Source organism: Mesocricetus auratus, unplaced genomic scaffold (assembly GCF_017639785.1).
Source record: "Mesocricetus auratus isolate SY011 unplaced genomic scaffold, BCM_Maur_2.0 Super-Scaffold_100006, whole genome shotgun sequence".
Taxonomy (NCBI): domain Eukaryota; kingdom Metazoa; phylum Chordata; class Mammalia; order Rodentia; family Cricetidae; genus Mesocricetus; species Mesocricetus auratus.
In genome coordinates, this window is record NW_024429190.1 from 97,291,704 (window position 1) to 97,315,062 (window position 23,359).

Consider the following 23,359-nt stretch of genomic DNA (forward strand, 5'->3'; position numbering starts at 1 on the left):
ACACGGACAGCTACTCTCCCTGAAGGATGGGTCACAGCTAAGTCTCTTCACTATCAACAGAGACTCACACTAGCGCTTCAATTTTGGTTCACTTACCTCTTCCAAGACCTTTACATATGTACGTCTTACCTTCAACGTCAGTTTCTCTTCCTCTTAGCCCCCAAATCTCCATAGTTTCAAGGTCCAGCTCAAATAGCCCTTCACAAAGGTCTTCTTCAGAACCCCAAACTCTACCTTTACATCACCCCATTTCTGTGCCTTCTCCTCTTTAAGTGAAAGCGCTGTGATGGGAAGGCAGGACTGAATGTACCATCTAGTGCCTCAGCAGGTGAGCTGCCCTGGTCTGGAAGGTCTGGCCTCAGTACCCAGTACAGCATGTGAACAGAAGCCCAGTTCATGCTCACTATGCTTACAGTTTCAGACTAGAGAGAGGACAAAGGAATACTGCATACTAAGTTTATGATTAAAAGGGAGATGAACCCAGAAATTACCAACTTCTCATTATTCAGACGGGCTGTTACTTCTTGTGGACAGCAATGCACGAAGCCTTGTTTCAATGGATACTCACATAGTGTCCTATGGTGCTGGCATAGGTGTCAGCGATCCAGGACATCTCCCGCTCACCCGTGCTCATGTCTGGGGCGGGCACATCAATGCCAGGACCTGGGAGCACAGGGAAAGGGCAGTGTGCCAGTTTTTAAGATAATTTATCCCAAACATTAAGATGCTTGCAATTCTCTAAGAGAACAATGTCATTGTGGCTAGACAACTTTAGATCTCATTTTGGTAACAAACCGGTCACAAAAATACTTATTAAATGCCTCTTCTCTATGAAACTTGTATACATAATTTTTTTTTTTCCACTGAAAGTTACTGGGCTGTATCTGGAAGTTACCTGCAGACAACAGATAAAAGTTATTCTTGGGACTTTAGTGTATGACACTGGCAAATGTTTGGCCTCTCAAGTCAGTTCCCTAAACTATCATTTTGACCTCCATAACAGGATCACTCTGGTTACTGAGCAGATGTGTATGAAACAGCTTAGCTCCCTGCTGGCTTAGGCCTTCTCAGTAAGTAGAAAAAGAAGAGGCAGTGACACTGCGGAAGCAAATGTGTAAGGCCTGTAATGCTTTCACTCATGGAATACTTTTGTTTATCAGCCAACTGTTGATGAATGTAAAGGATTTGGGCTTAGCTTTTAGCTCCCCAAAGCACAGCAAATTCAATACTCAAGTCCAAAAGATAAAAATCATTTAAGATGCCAATTAAGTAAGACACAGTGTAGTTACACAAAGTAATAGTCATTAAAAAGTTGTTTTAATCCATGTAAAAAATATTGTGGAATTATTACCAAATCCACGATATAGAAAAGGCAGGTTTCATACGGCTATGTATGCTCTCGTTTACATTAAATTCTGTCCCACTCTTCCTTCCTTCTCTCTACCCACCCTATGCATATGCATGCGTGCGTGCGTGTGTGTGTGTGTGTGTGTGTGTGTGTGTGTGTGTGTGTGTGTGCGTCTACAGGTTAGAAAGACAGGTATCAATAACCTGTTTACTATATTCTTGGATTTAAGCACTATAACCTTCTATAATATGCTGTTTGAATTGTATCGTACATTATTTTAGTAAAAATGCTCAAATTATTATGTCCCTTCATAAAATAAAGCTCTTCCAAGGAACCCAATCCTAGATACTACTTTTCTGAACCAATTATGGTATCCTGGATACAAGACCAGCACAAGAAAACCTTTAAGTCAAGGCTCAAATTCTATGCCCCACCCAGTCTGTCCTTCTGCATCCTTGTCTTTGCTTTTAGGCCTCTTTAAGTCTAAGGAGTCTGAGCTTCTACGTGAAGGGCTGATGCTCTGGTCTCATCCACTTGTCCACTGTGCTCACTTTCCATTTGACATACTCAGGTTAAAGGTCAGTGCCACTTTGCTTAACTATATTTCTTTCCTAAGCTACAAGGGAGAAACTGCTATCAAATCTGTTTAGAAATATCTATGGAGTATTATCCTAGTTTTCAGCAACATTTTTTGCTTCAAATAGCAATATTAAGTCATAAGTATGAGGTAAGCAGTTTATAAATCAGAAAAACATTCTGAAAAAAACATAAAGATAGCTGGGCAGTGGTGGCGCACGCCTTTAATCCCAGCACTCGGGAGGCAGAGACAGGCGGATCTCTGTGAGTTCGAGGCCGGGCTGGACCGACAGCCTCCAAAATAATACAGAGAAACCCTGTCTCGTAAAAACCAAACCAAACCAAACCAAACCAAACCAAACCAAACCAAACCAAAAACAAAAAAACCCCACCAAAACATAAAGATATGAATGTTGACTGATAAGCTATTTCACAAGTTTCACAAGGGACCGCTGGCACCCAGGTGCACGGGAGAGGGGTGGGATTTCCCACAGCTCTCGATACCAGGTGATGATGGAAAATGAGCCACGCCAAGGATGCCAGGCAGGGGAGTCGTATGATACTTTATTAGAGAGAGAGAAGTCGAGAACTGAGGTCAGCGCTCCAACCTTGACCGCAGCCCCGAGAGAGAGCTCAACCCCTCCTTCCTTGCCTTTATAAACCCTGCCTCTCCCCAGGTACCCGTGACCACGCCCAAACGGTCACTGTTAAGGGTACATGGGATCTCTACCTACACATTTATTTCCTTTTGTACAGGGACAACACTGTAACATCCCCATGAGGGTTTGATTACAGAAACTACTATTCTCAAAAAACAAAAACAAGCCCCCAAACAAGCCAACAAATCAATATCCTTTATAATAGCACCAAAGAGACTACGCAGCTGTCTCTAGTACTAAGAGAGTGTCAAGCTTGAAGAAGTAAGACGCTCAACGAATGACGTCCATGTTCATAGACTGGAAGATTCAATTTGGTAAATACTTCCCCACAATTCTTATCAAAATCTTAGCTCTCTTCCTCTATCCCCTCCCCACCCATACCCCACAGAATTTGACAAGCTGATCCTAAACTCACAAAATTAACAGGGTAAGAATTCAGACTCAAGTTTGACTCACAATGGAGAATTTGGATGCAAGTCTGAGTCACAATGGAGAACTTTGCAGAAAGGGAAGCGAGAAAGTGACAGATAAGCTTTGAAAATTTGCCCTCTACAAGCAAAGGGGCCAAATGATTCATATTTAGGGTTTGCCTTCTTTCAGAGTTCCAATGAGTCACTTTTTATGTTTTGGAACTGTCATAACTATGCTGGTAAACACTGTAGATGGCAATAGCTATGCCCGAATGAAATCTAAAAAACCACAAGGATATTAAAATTTAATTAAGATTTTAGGCTAAGAGGAAACATGCTATGTAAATGACCATGAAGGCCATGGCCAGGCTGAGACATGATTTCAATTCACCATCTTGAAATCAGAAAGCATCCCTGTAGGCACAAGTGCTCAATTTCTGTTAGCAAAATATTCCTGTGCAATGACACACAAATAAAATTCCTAATAGTGTTCATGTGAGGGATGGCAAGAACTCTTATGATCTTAGAACCAAATCGTATAACATTCTACCTTCTCGCATGTTCACTCCTGTATTAATTCATTTATTTCCTATCTTATTTCCTAAAAACAGGGCAAGTTTCAAACACTAGCTTGACGTCATAGGAACTCCCACTGGCGCAGTAACGTGGAAGGAAACACAAGGGTAGGAAGGCAGAGTTCAGAGTGGCTGTGTGCCCCAGCCCCTTCAGCAGTTCCCTTGACAGCTTACTGAGTAACCTTACTCATTTTATCTAAATAAACCAAAGCCTTCTAGACCAAGAAATGTAAGACAAACTGCTTAGAAATCGAGGAGTATATAAAATGCACATATCACAAGGAACATATTAACATAAATACAAGGCAATAAAAATAACCAAGCAAATGGAAGTTCCCTTAGAAATTTAGCATGCTTCACAAAAGCTCCTATAACTAACTTGAGCACTCCTCAACCAGAGACAGCGATGGCACATGGAGTAGTGAGCAATTACATCAGTTCAACTGCCAGTTTCCAGCCAACGGGAATGCATATAAAAACAAACAAACAAACAAACAAACAAACAAACAAACAAAGAACAAACACTGGCTTCAAATGACATCAGATTTTTATTGCTTCAGGAAAAAACTGGATGGCTATTTAAAACAATTTTTTCACATTAAAAATATTGTTATAAACCCAGTATTTAGTAGTCATGTCCTTTTTCATATTTCAGAAAAGAATGCAAACAAGGCAGGAGAGATCTCCTCGGAGTCCTTGTCCCACACTGCACAGTGAGAACATGAACTTGCTATTGGAGATGTGTCAAAAACAGTCAAGATAGGTCTATGAGACCTATAATGAAACTTAGTTTCTGGGAGGAAAAGGGCAACTCTACCTAGGCACTTTATATAAAGGCAGGAGTTTAATTCAAGATCATTCCTTTCTAGGTGTTTTCACTTTATACAGAAACTCAGAGACCAATACATACCAATAAATCCCTTCTTTGCCAGCTCCATAGTGAACCTCCGTGTGATCTTTTCTAATTCGTTGTCCTGAAGAGAGAGAAAAGAAAATAATGAAAAACATTTTGATACAACAATCAAATAGAGAGAATTTTTCTCATGTTTTCTATGTAAACATCAATTTCACATCCCTCATATAACACACAGTACAACTTGTAGAGCAGGCATTGTTGTTGTTGTTATTATTATTATTATTTTTTGAGACAGGGTTAACAGCCTAGGCAGACCTTGAACTCATTATGTATCTCAGACTGGTAAAAAAAAAAAAAGACAAAATCCAAAAAACAAACAAACAGTGGTCAATAATCCTAGCATGAAAACAATGACTTTAAAAGGCCTACCTGGACTACAAAGAATTTAAAGTAACGCTATGAAACCCTGTCTCAGGGACGGGAAGATACAGCTTATTGGTAGAGCATTTGCCTAGTGTGAGGATCATGCCTGTGCTAAACTGCTACAGTCTATCGGCTGTGAGTTTAGAGACCTACCTGCACCTGTAATCCTAGCACTGGGGACACTGAGGCAGAAGGATCTAGAGACAGATTACGCTATCTAGGGAGACTGTCTAAAAACAAAAAAGAAAAAAGAGGTAAAGCAGAACATGACTGTATCCTACAATCCCAGTACCTGGGAGGTAAAAGAAAGATTACTGAGTTTGAAGCCATCCTAGAGTATATATAGTAGGAAGCAGGCCAGCCAGGACTTCAAGACGTTATCACCCTCAAACCCTTTCTTCCTTCTGTTTGTCTCTTATACACACACAAAACAACTTTATCTATACAGACCCCTGGGTCATGCCTGTATTTTCATTTATGTTATGCAAACATCCCTTGGATACTCACCGTATAGTTCTTGGGGTTGATTTTAACACCTGCTTTAGCTCCTCCAAATGGCACATCTGAAAGAGAAGACAGAAAGATGTTGTTCCATATAAAGCTTAAAAAGTATAAAAACAAAAAGCACTGTCCAATCCTCATCTCAAGTGTTTATTTCTTGAATTTCATTTTTTATTTACATATACACAATTAGACATCTTGAGGTTAGATCCAACTATAGATGGGAATTTTATGTTTCATATGCACGTAGACCACAAGTAATGGTGTAGGGCATTTTATTATAGCCTACACTTTGATAACAGTCCATTGAATAAGATCAGGTATGAAGCTTTTTACTGGGAACATCATTTTAATGTTCATATAGCTTCAGATTCTGAAGCATTTCAGATTAGGAATATTCAACTTTTATTACAAAAATGTATGACTCTTTTAATTCTAGAATGTCCCACACACAGATCCAGGGCTGAAGCTGTAGCTTAGTTGGCAGAGTGCCTGCCTAACAGCAAATGCCATGGTTCAATTATTGCATCGCACATACACACACACACACACACAAAACCAACAGAGATATTAAACTGGAAATGAGTCTTACTGAACAAATATTATAATGCTAGCCAGGTGTTAATTAGATTTAATCAGTACTCTATTTCTAAGAGAATACTGTATTTGTTTTCCTTCTACTACGACTTGATCTTATTTATGGAGTATGGATAAGCATTTAAAACAAAGATCTATGCTTAAAGAAAATCCACTTACCTTTTGTAAAAATTTCACTGCTTAAGTCATCCATCTATATTGGCATATACTACACATGCAAACACATACATAAGGAGGGAAACCAGTCTATATTTCCTATAGCCTCCATGGAGATCCTAAGCAGCAAAATTCTGGTGTAATTCAGAAATGGAGAAGAGTATTAAGTCATATTCAAAAATTAAAAAGGAAGAAAATAAAAAGGCTAAGTCAGGTTTGGAGGCACATACCTTTAATCTCAGCATTTGGTAAGATCTTTGTGAATTCAATGCCAGACTCTCCTACACAGAGAGTTCCAGGCCAGTCAGGGCTATATAGTTGAGACCCCATCTCAACAAACAAACCAGGCCTTTTAAAAACAAAACTAAAAATTGTTTAAAAATGTATATATATTTGGTTTTTTGAGACAGGATTTCTTTGTGTAACAGCCTTGGCTATCTTAGAACTAGCTCTGTAGACCAGGCTAGCCCTGAACTCAAAGATCTGCCTGCCTCTGGGATTAAAGGTATGTGTTACCACACCCAGCTCTGTTAATTATTTTTATAGATAAGTAAAAGTAACCTTGGGGCCAATAAGTTGACTTGGCAGGTAACAGTACTTACAAACCCGGCCATCTGAGTTTGATTCCAGGAAATAGGAGAGAGCTGTACAATGTTGCCTGTGATGTCCACACACATACGATAAACAGTAAAAAGGCAATAATTTTAACAGCAGCCTTGCGTGTGAAGACATTTCTCGAGAGTTATCGGGTGTCAGCAGTCACTCACCGACCACCGCACACTTGTAGGTCATTAAAGAAGCCAGGGCCTTAACTTCATCCACACTCACGTCGGTGCTGTAGCGGATCCCTGGCGACATGCATTTAAACAAGGCAGGGGAAGAAAGAATTGCGTATGTTTAGTATAAACTTCTGGCAAGTTCATTAAAAATAATAGCTATAACTTGAAATGTTTCCACTATTTATATTTTACAGCAACACCATTTCTATAAGCACTTGAAATATATATAAGGAAACCATAAAAGCAAAAAGCTGCTAATTAGACACCCAAAAGGAGTTACAGAATGGACACTAAATTAATCAATTTAATGTATTCTGATAGCTAAGAGTGGTCTGAAGTCTAGTTTTTGCTCATAAGGAGATTTAAAGATGACCAAAACATTCACAGAGAAAGACAAAAGGTTTTCTCCTAGCGTGAAGACAAGGTGAGAAGGTTTGGAGGGCAAAAGGCGTTCCCTGAGAGAGTTTGACAAGTTGAGCTGGGTCCGTGGAAGCTAACAAGAAGAAAAGGGCAGATTTTGGAAGGCATTCTATGGTCTTCACAAATGTGCCCTGGCATGGTGTGCCCATGCTTCAGACACACAAAGAATTCGACAAAATAATTGTAAAGTTATCTCTAGGGTATGGAGAGATGGCTCAGCAGTTAAAAGCACTCATTTAATCTTCCAGAGGACTTGGGTTTAGTTCATGGCAGTTAGTAACTGCCTGCAACTCCAGTTCCAGGGATCCAACTGCAGATGTGATGCAAGAATAAGCAAAACATCTATACACATAAAATAAGAATAAAAAAAAAACACCTTAAAAATTATCTCTACTCAATACCTTAAAAAAAAAAATCACAAAAAGGGCTTCATATGGCCAAGGCTGACTTTGAGCCCTTGATCATCCCAAGATGATGAGATTACAAGAATGCTTGTACTATTTCTTCTGCTATATTTCAGGTAAGGCTTATTCTTTTTCTTTTTACTCCCTGGTTTTGGTAGCTTGGTGACAGGGATCTCAAGACAGGCAAGTGAACAGTCACCAGGTTTGACTGTAAAGAAAGGACTAGAATGGAGTACTACGAGGTGTCAAGTCCTCAACCAGGCATGGTAAAGCATGCTGTTGGCAATCCAGCACTCGGGCTGAATGAAGCTGGACAACAGCCATGAGTTTGAGTACCGTCTGGGGCTATTCGGTGAGTAGTCAGACCAATCCCAAATGAAACAAAACAAAACTAGCTGAAAGGCAATCCAGGAAAATAAGTCAGTAAATAAGACAAACTAGTTTTTATAACAAAATTTTGTTTAAATGCTAAATGTTATTTTAAATTTTTTTCCAAATTACTGAAAAAAAGCTCTAAAGTAATATATTAGCGAAAACTATGCCAAAGCACCAGGCAAGGTGGTATACACTTGGCAGGCAGATCTCTGAGATCAAGGCCAGCCTGGTCTACAGATATAGGACAGAGAAACCCTGTCTCATAAAACATACAAGCAAACAACTATGCCAAAGCAAAAATTAAGTTTAGTGCCTTGACCAGGTGACTAGCCTACAGTATCTGGAGAGGTGACAATATTGTTCTTCACTGGGGATAAGAGGCTTAGAATGAACTTTTAGCACAAAACCCTGAACTGTCAAGTTACCTCCTTATCAACTAACTACTATCCACTACTAGTGTCAACAAGCCATTGCAAAGTAGCAGCACACATCACAGCAATTTATAGTCAGGGTCTTGCTGCAGACTTAAGCTGGACTTCAACTTGCTATCCTCCTGCCTCCGTTTTCCAAGTGCCGGACTTATGGTTGTGAAGACACTTGCTTTTTCAAAAGGGTATATTTTTACAGAAAACTCAACACACACATTATTATTTTGGCTTTATTACTTCTCAAGGTAAACTGGCACAATTGTTAAAATAAGTAACCAAGAATTATTGCTGGGTGTGATAGTGCATGTAGTCTGCAATCCAAACACTCAGGGAGAGGGGTCGTGGCTAGTCATGTCTAGTGATTCCCATGGGAGTCTGAACCACATATGGAGAACAAAACAAAACAAAACCCAAGGCCTGGAGATGCAGTTTAGGGTAGGGCAGCCGCCTAGCACTCAAAAGGCTCTGGGTTTGGCACCCAGCACTACAAAACAAAACCAAGGAAGCAAGCAAGCAAGCGCCAGTGAGATGGCTTAGCAGTAACTGCTTGCCACTAAGCATAATACTCACACAGCAGTAGATAAGTGATATGCATGTGCCATGGCACCCCAATGTATACAAATAAAATAATTATTACTTCTCTTGCACATATCATTTAAAAATTACTAATGTCCTTTTATTATAAAAATCTTGGAAAGACAACAGTTAGAAATTGCGAGTATAACAAAACATGTGTTTCCAATAGATGGATCTCAGGAATTCTTGTTTGTGAAGTGAAGAATATTTTCCTCAGCTATACCCATGTGGAATTATTAGTCACAGCACAGGCATTTTCCTTCAGACTGTGAACGAATGAGGAACTTTTATTGGAGTGAGGCAAGGAGGGGTCTCAGGAAAGCAGAAGTGTAGTGGATTAGCCCTGAACAGACACAGGCAGGCTAAGAAGGGTGCAGAAGGCAACAGAGGTTGTGTTACCTGGGCCACAGACGGGTTATTTCAGAGTACACTTCCACACCACTGTGGCTCAAAGGGAATCGGGGCAGGAACCGAAACAGGGCAGGAACCTGGAGGCAGCACCCAGGATCACCAGCCCAGAAGCGACACTGCCCAGTGAGCTGTACCCTTTCACATCAATTGCTAATCAACCAAATGCACCACAGCTTGATCACAGGCCAGTTTCTCCACTGAGGCTCGCTTTTCCAAAATTACTCTAGCCCTGCCAATTTAACTTAGAAGTAGCCAGCACAGGCAGGGACAGAATGAAAAGCTTACTATCACTGGAAACTTTGAAATTAAAGTTTATTCTTAAAAAGTTAGCAGTAACCCTGACTTCCGTGTTCAATACTGATGAAATGCAGCAGATATATGCAAACTATACATGGCACAATACACTGGTTTGGCTTTTACTAATAAAAACACATTTTTATTATTGTATGTGTATGGGTGTTTTGCCTATATGTGTGCCTGTGGATCATGTATATGTCTGGTGCCTACAGAGGGCAGGAGAGGGCGCCAGATCCTCGGGAACTGGTGTTACAGACATTGTGAGCTGCCATGTGGGTGCTGGGAATTGAACCTGGGTCCTCTTGCCATGCTCTCAACCTAAGCCTTATTCCAGCCCCCCTAAGGCTTGCATTTTAATTACCACGTGATCCCCAGCAGGTTTAAGAATCTAATGACTGGTAGGCTCTATGTAGCTCAGGCTGACCTCAGTTGCCTGTGTGCTAGGATTACAGGCATACATCATCATACCTAGTTGTCACTCAACTTTATAATTAGTAGTTTAGCTTCAAACATGTTGGGGATGACAGTGTAAACCATTGTCATAAGGAATATATAAGCCAGGAGGTGGTGGCGCACGCCTTTAATCCCAGCACTCAGGAGGCAGAGGCAGGTGGATCTCTGTGAGTTCAAGACTGGTTTACAAGAGCTAGTTCCAGGACAGCTAGGGATACACAGAGAAACCCTGTTTCAAAAAACCAAAGAGAAGGAATATGTAAAAGCACAAATCATCTGGAGTAGATGGGCAGGTCAACACTCAGGAACAGAAGGATCAGTCCAATGCCAGACCAGACAACATACTAACAGCTACTTATACAGTGAGAGAGAACACAGTCCAAGAGAACAAACAGCAGGGCCAGAAAGACAGCTCAGCAGGCCAAAAGCTCCATTCCTGGGATCCACATGCTTGAAAGAGAGGACTTGATTCTTTCTTGTAAGTTGTCCTCTGACTTCCATTCAGATGTCCCAATCCCCACAAAATAACTAAAACAAAATAAAACCCACAAAAATAAAAACAAAACCAAAGCAAAGCAAATCGACCTCTCCAAAACTAGCTGGAATTGCCATAGTGATAGACAAAACAAACCACCAACCACCAGCTCATTACATAAAAAGACTAAGTGAAAACCACAACTGACAGCTTGATATTTTCTTCCTTTTTCTAGCAGAGTCGAAAGCAAACACACACTGACACAACTCCTTAGCTACCACCCTTTTGTATGATGAATCAATAACTAAACATTTATGGAAATTCAAATATTTTTTAAAAAATGCTTGAACCGAGCAGGATCTCCTTAATGGGTCATAGTTTATCCACCAGAAATTCAAATTCTAGCTGTATTATAAATTTTTTTAAAAAACTAGAGATCTGAACTGTAGCTCAGGAATAGAGCTTGTATAAGGTCCTGAGCTTCATCACTATCATAGAAAAAGGGAAAAGAAGGAAGGGAAAGGAGGAAGAAAACCAATGAACTTACCAAGGGACTGTTCTGTCTAAGACAGGGAACATGCCTTTTAAGAACTGCTAACTTACTACCGTGCCCATTCATTTTAGCCTCTTTGAAGAGACAAACCTAACCTTTCTGAGAAACAAGGGTTAGCATCTTTACTAAAAATTTAAATTATGATTTTTTTTTGAGACAGGGTCTCTCTGTATGTTTGGAGACTGTCCTGGAACTCTCTTTGAAGACCACCTGCCTCTGCCTCCCAAGGGCTGGGATTAAAGGCATGCGTCACCATCTGGCCTATATGAATGTTTTTAAATCACAATTTAAGTCCCCTTATTAGCACTTGTGATCTGCCTCCTTTGGGAGAAGGCTTTCTCAGTAACTTAAATCTATATCCTGGAAATGTGGTAACATGTATTTATATCTTCCCAAATAACCTATGTGTTTGTAACTATGAACAATGTAGCTGTCTTTGTGTTTAAAGTTTACCTTACTTTATCACCACGACAGATGGGAGATTATGCATTAAAAAGGAGATTTAAAATTTTTTTTCAATAAATAAAATTTTTTCTTATATATTCTTTCCTTTTGACAATGACCTAGTCACTTTTTATCCCCAACAGATTTGATGCTAAACTACTGAGTATAAAGCCGGGTGACAGCTAAGTATTATGGTGCATGCCTGTAATCCCAGCACACAGGCAACTGAGGCCAGCCTGGGTTACATAGCCAAAATGATACCTCCAGATGAAGTTGGGTAACATTTAGCAAAAGGTAACAGTAACTATCCTCACTTGTTATGAAAAGATTCAAAGGACTGAAGGGTTAAAACCTCAGCTATCTAGTTACAATGGGTCTTCAGAGAGTAAGAGCAGATTTATTACTGAGGAAAGGGAGGCAACCCACCAGGAAACAACTGTCAAGAGGGGGCTATACACCATGCATGGGCTTTACACATCATTTTACATCACAGTCTTAAAACTGAAAAGTTCTTTAAAAAGAAACATTACAGTTAACAAATTTGAGCGTGTGTGCTCACAAGCAAGCATGCACATGCACCCCTGCATGTACGTGGAGGTCTGAGGACAATCTGGAGTTACTTTTCTCCTCCACGTGGATCCAGGGATGGAAATCAGGTCATCAGGCTTGGCAGCAAATGCATTTATCTGATGAACCATTTTGCTAACCCTATTTTCTTTGTTGCGTTATGTTCTATAACCTCTGGTGGATGATCGAAAGTATGCATGATATCAAAGCCTTTAAATACTATGTATCTCCTACCCACATATACATAGCATACAAACTGTTACTTCTCAACTTTGAAAAAGCACTTCTTTTTTAAAAATACATTTTATGTGTGCCTGCCCGCAGGAAGACTGCGCACTAAGTGCATGCCTGGTGCCGACAAGACCAGAAGAGGGCATTGGATCACCTGGAACTTGAGTTACAGAGAGTTTTGAGTAACTCTGAGCTGAGATTGGGATCAGGGTCCTCTGAAAGAGCAGGGTCCTTAATGACAGAGACATCTCCTAAACCTCCATTTCATTTTAGTTTTTTAAGTTTTTGAGGCTGGTTTGCAGCCTCGGCTAGCCTTGGCCTTCCTCCTACCTCAGCCGGCTAAGCAGTGGAAAAGGAAGCACTTTATGGCTACTGCTTGGCATATCTAAATCGCCAGCACCACCACAAAGCATAGGAAACACGAATATGGTAACACAAAGTATGGCCATGAGGAGGCAGTTAGCATGGGATTTTACACCACTTCCCAGAATGGTACAAAAGCTAAAGTCCATTTTATTTTGGCCTATTCCTGGGGTTTTCTAGTTAATACATTTAGAGTATGCTTGAACGGCTTTTCTGATGGGGCTACTGTAATCCAATTCTATCCCCAGTGCCATTACTTTTTCTACCAATCTCTTGGACTGGAAACTTTGTCATCATCTTTGGCTTTTTCTGTCTTCATTTCATATGTACTCACTAAGGACCACCACCCTTCCTTCAAGGCCCATCTTCAGATTCTAGCTACAAGTACTGGGTTTGAGCTGGGTGGTGGTAGCCCAGCACAAGGGAGGCAGATCTCCCTGAGTTCAATGCTAGCCTGGTCTACAGTGAGTCCAGGACAGCTAGGGCTGTTACATAGAGAAACCCTGTCTCAAACAAAAGTAAGTACTGGGTTTGACTTGGACATAAACCAGGTCCCGCCTCAGGTTCCGCAATATGCTACCATGACTCACAGAACTTGACAAATCTTTTACATATAACTAAGGAGACAGCAAAGGAATTTCCTTCCCCAAGGAGCTAGGGGTACACCATCCTCCAGGCACAAAGATGGACTTACCAACCTGGAAGCTCTCTGAACTTCCCAGTATCTTATCACCTTTTTTTCTTTTTGGACAGGACTCACTGTGTAGCCCTGGCTGACCTGGAAATCTCTAGAAACCAGCCTAGTCTTTAAGAGTTCTTTCTGATTCTGTCCTCAACATCTGTAACATTAGTGGATAAAAACTGATTTTCACAAACAATTTAAATTATCATAGTGTAAAATCCATTTTCCCCCTTCCTTCTCCTTTTTTTAAAAATTTTTTTAGAGACAGGGTTTTTTGTGTAGCCTTGTACCCTTTGGCTGTCCTGGAACTCATTCTGTGGACCAGGCCTGCCTCTGCCTCATGAGTGCTGGGATTAAAGGCGTGCGCCGCCGCCGCGGCCAACCACCACCCAGCTGGAAAATCCAATTTCTTTCTGTTACAAGCCAAAAAACTCACCTTTTCACTTTTTTATGTAAGCATTAATCACTACCCATTTTTCTGGAGTTCAATGTGCACTGGGGCTTGGTTTCTGTTTTATATGTGCCAGTTTTTACAAAGTGTGCTCTGTACAAGTGACCTGTAACTAGTTAAGTGTACTCCCATACACAAAGGGTGGGAGACAAGACAATCTGTAGCACATTGCCTCAGGTTTCCGGGCAGAGACACATGGCTTTTATGAAATGACAGGTCTTTATGAAGGCAAACAATTCTGTATTTAACTAAAAAGTATTACAAACACAGCTAATCACTAAAGAATGTGTAAACCATCTGGCTTATAATGCAGGCTAAATTCTGTATTTTGTTTTGTAGCAGCAAGACACAGCCAGTCACGCTTTCAAAGTATTAAAAGGCTACACAAGATGCCCATCTACGGCACACCATCTATGTTTAAACGACAATTTGAGAAAGTTCTAACGGGAGAAAGAACCATTGATGGGAAATTCTTGGTTTAATAGTTTTAAGATCAAGACACTGAGGGGCAAGTTAGAAGACAAAGAAAAGTGACTTTTATAATGAGTTGACTGCTGAAGTATCCTACATTGTTTTATCTGAGAATCTCACGTGTGTGAGTGTCTTGCCTGCATGTATGAACATGTATCACACCACTGGAACTGGAGATGTGGATGGTGTGAATCACCATTTTCCTGCTAGGCATCAAACCAGGTCCTCTGCAAGCACAGCAAGCACTGCCCCTATGAGCTGTCCTCTAGCCCCAAGCTGATTTCTTTAAGACTGTTATGCTAAAACTGTTACGGCAACAAACTGAGAAAGTTGTTCTCTTTCAGAATGTGCAGCTTCAGGCTCTCCTGCAAATGGAGGGTTGAGGGAAGGGACCCACCAAAAGGTGGCTCTGCCCCGGCAGCAAACAACTGTGTGACATGATGCACCCAGAATATCCTCACGTAGGAACAATCTCTACAATGCTTTAAAACAGAGCAGAACCTTCGAAACAGGTTTCCTCAAGTCAGTTGGTTATTACAATATCCATCTTTGCTACACAAGAAGTTTTTGGTTTTTGGAGATAGAGCTGGCCCTGAACTTCAGACCCCCCTGCTTTGCCTCCTTAGTGCTGGGGGCTACAGAATAAAGGTGCACCTTGCCATACCCAGCTACTGACTGAATCCAGGCCTTGAGCGCTAGGCAAGGCTCCACTCAGGTAAGAGGCAAGTCTAGTAGCCTGAGTTAAAAACGGAACCACAAAACCAGGTTTATCAAGTATTTACTTGGAATAAAGTACTCACCGATATCCTTAAACTATCTCCTTATAGATCACACTAGTGATTCACTATAGCATTTTTGTTTTTTGACAGGGTCTCATACTGAGTAGCTTAGGATGGACTTCAACTCACAACTCTCCCGGCTCAGTCTTCAGAGCTAGGATTGCAAGCAAACTGTCACCAGGCCTGGTTCAACCTTGAGGACTTTATTTTAGGGAATTCAGGGCTAAGGTCAGAGTGGAGAAAAGATTAGATATAGAAAGCTAACGGCTGGGAAAAGGATGTCAAGAAACAGATGACAGTTCCCTTAATAAGCACTGGGAGATCGGGGCAGGAGGGCATAGGCCTGTATTTCTAGCAAGCAGGAAACTGAGACAGGAGGACAAAAACAAAATCCTCAAAACCCTGAAAGAGAAGACAGTTTACCTGTGGTGATGGAGGTGGTGTAAACACGCTTAAGAGCTAAGCACCTAATACATTCTGTATTTCTAAGACTGGAGGCCATGACTGACAACTTTCTTTCTTTGAGAGGTATGGTCTCCTGTATTGTCTAGACTCATCTCAAATTCCTGGGTTCAAATGATCGCCACGTCCCAGTCTCCTGAGCAGCTGGGGGAAACAGATGCATACTAAACAGTTGGCTTTTTGATAACTGTCTTAGATATCGAGAAAGTTTCCACTGAAAATAAGTTCCTTTTACATATGTGTTCTGCAAGAGTGCTGAGATTGTTAGCACTTTGAAATAAAGAGTGGGAGTCCATAGCACTCAGATTTTGTTAATCATTTTATATACTGTTTATTTTCTTAAGGGTTTTCATGGCTATACAATCTTTCTCAGCTCATAAAGTTTTTCAGAAGCCCTAAGATGTTAAAGGTCATTTTTTTTCTTGCTGTATCATCATGCAATGCAGTTACTGTGAACTAACTACAAATCAGTTTCTCGGTGTCTGTCCTGGGACATAGCTCTTTCAGTACCAGACCTCTTTGTAGAGAGACTAACCCCATCTTTCACTCTATTTTGACCAAGTGCCATGGTTACTGTGATCTGCTAAGGCTGGTGATATTTGTTACTGGGTTCAATATTTTGGTATCAGTACTTCTGCAATAACAAGAACACTTAAAATGACACACCATGGCAAACTTAAATTGCTTTAATGACTGTGGAGCTGTGACAAGACAGAGAGGACTTGGGGTCAACACCATCAAATCACAATACACAGAAGAGCCATCCTTAGAAAATGGAAAACACCGCCTGCCCTTTGTAAAGACAAGGACAATTTAGCATTTGCAATACAATGTCTCTTGCTCCAACATCCTTGTTTGCTCTGTAGGGGAGTACAAAAGTGTTCCTGGCTTGGGGATGAGGAGTGGTAGGAAGAGGAAAGGGCAGGAGACTGACTGCACAGGAAATGAGAGGTCAAAGTGGTTCCAACAGCTTCTAGCAGACGGAACTACTGAGCTAATTAGGCTCCAAAGGTAAATCCTAGAAGTGGGTGGACTCAATGCAAATTTGGTAAATTATTGAACCCTTAGCCACAACCTTTGTTCCACCACTGGGAACACTACCACAGCCTCGATTTTTTCCGGTGTAGGAACATTTCTACAATTTACCCCCTTTTAACCCAGCTGGTAGCAAAAAGACTACTGTATAAGAGGCGGACAACAGTCTAGCCCGGACGTTCTCAATCCATGGGTCTCGACCACCACGGGGCTCATATAGTGTACACTTACATCATGATTCATAACAGTTATGAAATAGCAACAAAAATAATTTTATGGTTGGGGATCATCACTGGTCTAGTGCAAACTCCTCTGTGCTCACTTGCCAATCCGATCCCCAATAGCAAAAGAAGACAGGTGGGTTTCCCTCTCTCTCTCTCTCTCTCTCTCTCTCTCTCTCTCTCTCTCTCTCTCTCTCTCTCTCTCTCTCTCTCTCTCTGTCTCTCTCTCTCTCAGCACCTTTAACGCTGCATTGTGAAATGTATTGGGAAGAAAACGAAAAAAAGGTTTTTACTTGCCTAGAGAAAGCAATGTGAATAGAAACGCCAAATCTACACACATCCAAAATTTTAAGCCACAGGCTACCTTGAGGACTACCAACTCTCCAAGGACTACCTTTTGCCGAGGCTCAAATCTGGTGCTAGCCAGGACCAGAACACACCCCCAGGGCTATTTCATTCTATTGGCTGGCATGCAGTTCTGTAGTCTACACCCTTTAGATTTAATGTCAGGACGCCCTATGTTTGTCAGAGTCGTTAGACTGCGGGATTTTTTTTTTTTTTGAAAGGAGGAAAGGGGCACAACACAGAAAGTCATCAGTGTAAAAATCCTATTAATTTATAAGACTAGTAAGCTCTGCTGGTTAATAAAACTTTCTAGATTCCAACTCCAGAAAGAAAATCATTTTTTTTTCTTCTGTTCTTGTACCATCGGCCATTGGCGTTCCGGGCTCACGCTGGGTGACAGGCACTGAGGCCAGAGGGAAGCCCGGTGCAGTGTCCTCAGTGCACAGACAGCAGCAGCAAATGCAGGGAACCCGGGGTGAAGGCTTGCCCAGAAAGAAGGCTGACAAATTACGTGGTAGTTTTGGGGCGGAAAAAAAAAATCAGTATCCTCTAAGGCTGCCACACCCTAGGCGGGGAGCTTGGAGGAGGGCACGGCCTGCGGGGCTGGGCTGGGCCGAGTAGCGGCCCGGGCGGCCGGAGGCTGCAGGGGCGGGAGGGCGGAAAGGGGTCGGCGGGCGCTCACCTCCCTTGCAGGGCGTGCGGTGCTGGCTGTGCTGGGCCCGGTAGCCTTCGATGACCTCCCAGGAGCCGTCGTCGCGCCGGATGGGGAAGGACAGGCTCAACACATGGTTGCAGGGCTTGATGATCCGCAGAATGCCGCGCACCCGGTTCCGCTTCTGCTCCTCGCTCTCCCGGGTCTTCAGGTCCTCCACCAGCTTGTCCTCCACGATGCTGGCGCCGCGGTCGAAGAAGCCCTCCACCATCTTGAAGAAGTTGGGGTCGTCCTCGCGGTCGGCGGCCGCCTCGCTGTAGTGGCGCCGGGAGGTGGGCGCGAGCCCGGAATGCGGGGCGGCCGAGGGCTGTCCGCGGGCCCAGCCCAGCAGCGCGGCCGGATCTGCGGCCGCAGAGCCCAGGGCGGCGGGCCCGTTGCGGGCCAGCAGCAGCGCTTCTCCGAGGCGGCGGTACATGGCGGCGGGCTGAGAGGAGGGCGGCGGGGGCCGGAGGAGACCGGGGCTCGCAGGCCTGGACCGCGGGAGGAAGGGCTGGGCGCGCGCTGCCCTTTTAAGCCGCAGCTTCCTGCTTGCCTGGCTGTCCCCTCCCCTGCGCCGCTCCTCGCCCCGCCGGGAGGACGGACGTCGGCGGCCGCGCGCCGCCCAGGGCGCTCGGGCCTCCCCTCCGCCGCGCCCTCGGTCGGCCTCCAGGCGGCGGCGCGTGCGCATGCCCGGCGGGGCGGGGCTAGGGCGGGCACGCGCGCGGACCCCGGCGGGGCGGCCCGGGCCGCCGAGAGCCGTCCGTCGGCAGCGTGAGCGTCCCGGAAGGTTGGTTCCCCTGCCGGGCGCGCGGGGGCCCAGTCGGCGGCGGGAGCGGGCCGCAGGGAGGCCACGCGCTCAGGCCCGGAACCCGGACCGCATGAGTGTGCGGGTTCGCGGCGCGGCCGGCGGGAGAGCGACGTCGAGCCGCTGGGGAGTTGAGACTGGAAAGCCAGAAACCTTAGGATGAGAGAGGGGCCCTTACTGTGCACAAGGTTTTAATTTGTTCTATCCAGCTATTCAGCGGATTTTGAGGTAAAATAGTAATGCAAAGCATTGTTGTCTCTTTCGTGTGCCACCTTGTTTGTTTGTTTTTTGAAAGTCAGTGTCACGCTTGTAGCCCAGGCTGGCCTGAAACTCAAGGCAGCGTGCCCGCTTCTGGCTCCTGAGTGCTAGGATTACAGGCATGTGCCTATTATTGTAACTCTACAATGGGCTGAGTGTGTGCCTCCCCTTTAGAATTATGTCCTAAAGTAAGACAAGGTAACTAGAAATATGATAATGCCCCCAGGAATGTATATCTATATCTGTATATCTATATCTATATATCTGTATCTATATGTTTAGTTTCTTAGACTCTATTGATGGATCAGGCTGGCCTTGAGCAACTCACAGATAGGTCTTTTCCTGTCTCCTGAGTGCTCAGATTAAAGGAAAGTGCCAGGATCTGATTTGTCAATTATAAGTTTCATAATGGTAGCCAGGCTTGGGTGTTGCGTGCTTGGAACCCCAGGAACTGGGAAGTAGGGGCCAGAGGATTGAGTTTGAGACCACCCTGGACTACATGAGACACTTTTTTTTCTTCAAACAAAAGTGAATCTATATGAGAATTCATTTACACACACACACACACACACACACACACACACACACGCACGCACGCACGCACGCACAAACTTGCAAAGGTTCAATCACATCTTTTAAGGCAAGTTACCAAACGCCACATTACTAGTGAAAGCACCCCAGAGCATCATGGCAGTTCTGTAAAGCAAGTCTTGTACTTACTGACATAACCCTTCTTTTTTTTTTTTGGTTTTTCGAGACAGGGTTTCTCTGTGGCTTTGGAGGCTGTCCTGGAACTAGCTCTTGTAGACCAGGCTGGCCTCGAACTCACAAAGATCCGCCTGTCTCTGCCTCCCAAGTGCTGAGATTAAAGGCGTGCGCCACCAACGCCCGGCTGACATAATCCTTCTAATGTGTGACTTTATTCATCTATTACAACATGGGAGAGAAATAATTGTTATCTTATTATTGTTATTATTTGGTTTTTCAAAACAGGGTTTCTCTGTGTAGCCCTGGCCATCCTATAACTCACTATGTATACCAGGCTGGCCATGAACTGGGAAATCTGCTTGCCTCTGCCTCCTACACCTGACTGAGAAGTTCTTACAATGTTTTGAAAATGTGAGGTGACAACCTAGACCAGTTAATTGATATTCATTTACCTCTATGTACCCTGAAGCAAAACTGATATTTCTTTACCGGTGTAGCTATATCTTACCTTACTTATCGAATAAATGATAATCATTCATTGTATTTGTATTGTGTTTTTTAGCAAAAAATGATTCTCTGACCTGCACCGTGATTTTGGCTTGATGTGAAAAGATTAAGGTACCAAGTTCCCTTTTCACTTGATAATGTTATCACTTTGTGATTTGACATTCCATCTAGTCCCTGGGGCTTCAGAAGAATAAAGCCCCCAAACCCTGAATGGTGCCCGGGAGCACATGGACATAGTTTTATTTCCATGTAAAATTTCTAAGAACTTGGGTTCATCCTTCTTCCTTTTTAGTTTTTTGTTTTGAGACAAGAGTCTTGCTCCGTAACCCAGGCAAGTCTTAAACTCACTTTGTGGCTCAGTCTGCGATTGCCTGGTGAGCTACCATATCAGATAATTTTCTTTCTTTCTTGATAACCTTAGCCTTCAGAATAAATAAGTAAACAAGTAAATAAATGTTTGATATTGCTTTTTCTATGGCTTAGTTACCTCAATTGAAGACATTTTTGGAAGTGATGAGAAATACCACTGTAGAAACGATTTTTTTTTTTAAGATTTACTTATTTATTCTGTATACAGCATTCTGTCTGCATGTATGCCTGCAGGCCAGAAGAGGGCAACAGATTTCATTACAGATGGTTGTGAGCCACCATGTGGTTGCTGGGAATTGAACTCAGGACCTCTGGAAGAACAGCCAGTGCTCTTAACCTCTGAGCCATCTCTCCAGCCCCACGATTTTTTTTTAATTGTGCATCTCCTGTGTGTCCGTATCTTAAAAATGACTCTCAGATCTGTGGGCATGGTGGCATTGCCTGTAATCTCAGTGCTTGGGTGGCTGAAGCAGGAGGATTGCCATGAATTCGAGGTTATTCTGGGCCATATAATGAATTCCATGTTAGCCAGCAAGACACTGTCTTAAGAGGGGAAAAAAGCAAACAAAAAAATAACAACTTTGAGAATCTGATAATGTAGCTAACTTATTAAATTTTTTAAAAAAATGTTTTAACGTATGCAAGTTACAAAAAATTTAAGTAGTATATGTTGATAGGTTTTAAAACATAAGAGTGGGCATGTTTTTGATAACATGCCTTTGATTTTTGGCAGAGGCAGGCTTGTTTCTGATTGGGAGAGGAGCCTGGTCTACATAGTGAGAACCTATTTATCCCCTCACCCCAAAAGAATAAACTTCTACAAGTCCACGTCTTTAACCCTGTTTAGCATATAGTTGAAGTTTTCTTTCACCCTGGAGGAGGTATTGTAACTCCTTACTTACAGAAGGCACTAAGCCTCAGGGGCACAAGTAAATTGTTAATGTTCACCTATATCATAAATAGGCTTTTATCCAAACTTGAATGACTCCAAAATTCTGATACTTTTTCCTACTTAAAAATGTATATTTGCTTCATTTAGAATTACATTTGACTGCTTTGTAAAATATATGAGTAATGTCCAAATTGCAATTTAATTATTCATAGTAATTTCCATTTCAAAAAGAGACCAAAATTTAACTTGAAAAGAATTTTAGTCTTTGATGGCATCCAACAAAGACAATTGGTTTTCTACCTTTGATGTTGATAGGACTTTTTCTTGCTATTTTACAATTTTGCCCTGTTCTTGATCTATAGTGCTCTTTTGTACTTTTAAGTCCTTGAAAAAGATTTTAGAAGGATGTTAAAATTTAGACATAGCATATAAATGCATGAGCAAAAATCATTGGATTATTTAGTTTGAAAGGGTTGTATACATTTTCTATTCTGTACATTTCATTTAATTGGAATCATTCAGTATATGATCCTCAGATGCTTTAAAAATATATTGATGTAGCCACTTTATTGCCTGACTGTACCCCTCCTCCTCTCTTTTTCTTTTATGATCTGTCACTAAGCTATACCCACAACTGTCACATTTAAAAATCCATTCCCTCTCTCCTTTCTTCCCTTACTTTCTTTTTTTCTTTTTGAGACAAGGTCTCATTTTATAGCTTAGGGTTGGGTCAATAACTACTATGCAACCTAGCCTATAGAATCTTCCTACTTTAGCCTCTTAAGTATTGAGCTCACAGGCATGAGCCTTGGTGCCTGGATTCTGGATTGTCTTTTTTCTTTTCTTTTTGTGTGACAGGGAGGGTCTCATTGTAGATGGTCACAAACTTACTTCGTAGTTGAGAATGACCTTGTACTTCTGATCCTCCTGCTTCTTCCTCTCAAGTGTTGGTATTACAGGCACACACCAACTTACTCAGTTCCCTTTTATTAATGAATTATGAGAATTATTTTGGTACTTTTAAGTCCTTTGCCAGATACATGTTTGCAAGTGTTTTCCTTCTTTCTAGTGTTATCTTTCCTTCATATGTGTATATATTATATTGTCTGGAAAATAAACTTACTAAACACATTTATATATCTTCATTTAAGTCATGCATATGCCCATTCTTTTGTTTTTGTTTTGTTTTTCGAGACAGGGTTTCTCTGTATTGTTTTGGAGGCTGTCCTGGAACTAGCTCTGTAAACCAGGCTGGTCTTGAACTCACAGAGATCCGCCTGCCTCTGCCTCTTGAGTGCTGGGATTAAAGGCGTATGCCTTTCTCAGTCTATCTCGGTCCCCCTGGACTGGTTTCTCTTCACCCACTGGGGCCCGGAAGCCACTTAATGAAAGAACCACTCCGAGGCTTAATATCAGTTACAATTGTTTGGCCCTTGGCTTAGGTTCTTATTGGCTAGCTCTCTCTTAATTATTAGCCCATTTCTGTTAATCTTTGTATCACCCGTGGCCTTGGCTTACCTAGGCGATGCCGGGTTTTCTTCCTCCCTGGGGCTGCATGGCATCTGCTCACTCTATCTTCCTTCTCCCTGCCTCTCTGTTTGCAATTCCCACCTAGCTAAATTCTGCCTCTCCATTGGCTGAAACAGCTTTATTCATCAACCAATAAGAAAAATAGAGTCACAGCATACAGAAGACATCCCCATCATCTTCCCTTTTCTAAATAAAAAGGAAGGTTTTTAACTTCAACATAGTAAAATTATACGTGACAAAACAGCTATCAAGTAAGAATTATAATGTTTAGTTCAT

The 23,359-nt window shown here is 42.3% G+C and overlaps 2 protein-coding genes across 3 annotated transcripts in view; one reads left to right on the top strand and one right to left on the bottom strand.

The window, feature by feature from the left end:
- Positions 1-18,565, bottom strand: part of Glud1 (glutamate dehydrogenase 1) — a 31,846-nt gene extending 13,281 nt beyond the window's left edge. The window contains exons 1-5 of the mRNA XM_005077633.4: positions 18,006-18,565; positions 6,869-6,949; positions 5,355-5,410; positions 4,479-4,542; positions 569-663 (exon numbers count right to left, since the gene is read on the bottom strand). Of these exons, the coding sequence (XP_005077690.1) occupies positions 569-663; positions 4,479-4,542; positions 5,355-5,410; positions 6,869-6,949; positions 18,006-18,450 (741 nt within the window). The 5' untranslated portion in view covers positions 18,451-18,565. The remainder of the gene's footprint in view (positions 1-568; positions 664-4,478; positions 4,543-5,354; positions 5,411-6,868; positions 6,950-18,005) is intronic.
- Positions 18,566-18,745: 180 nt separating this feature from the next.
- Shld2 (shieldin complex subunit 2) overlaps positions 18,746-23,359 on the top strand; it is an 84,015-nt gene continuing 79,401 nt past the window's right edge. The window contains exons 1-2 of one of the 2 annotated variants that reach the window (XM_040747702.1): positions 18,746-19,047; positions 20,348-20,403. The gene's annotated coding sequence lies outside the window, so the exon portion shown is untranslated. The remainder of the gene's footprint in view (positions 19,048-20,347; positions 20,404-23,359) is intronic. The other variant, XM_040747703.1, reaches the window with a different exon arrangement.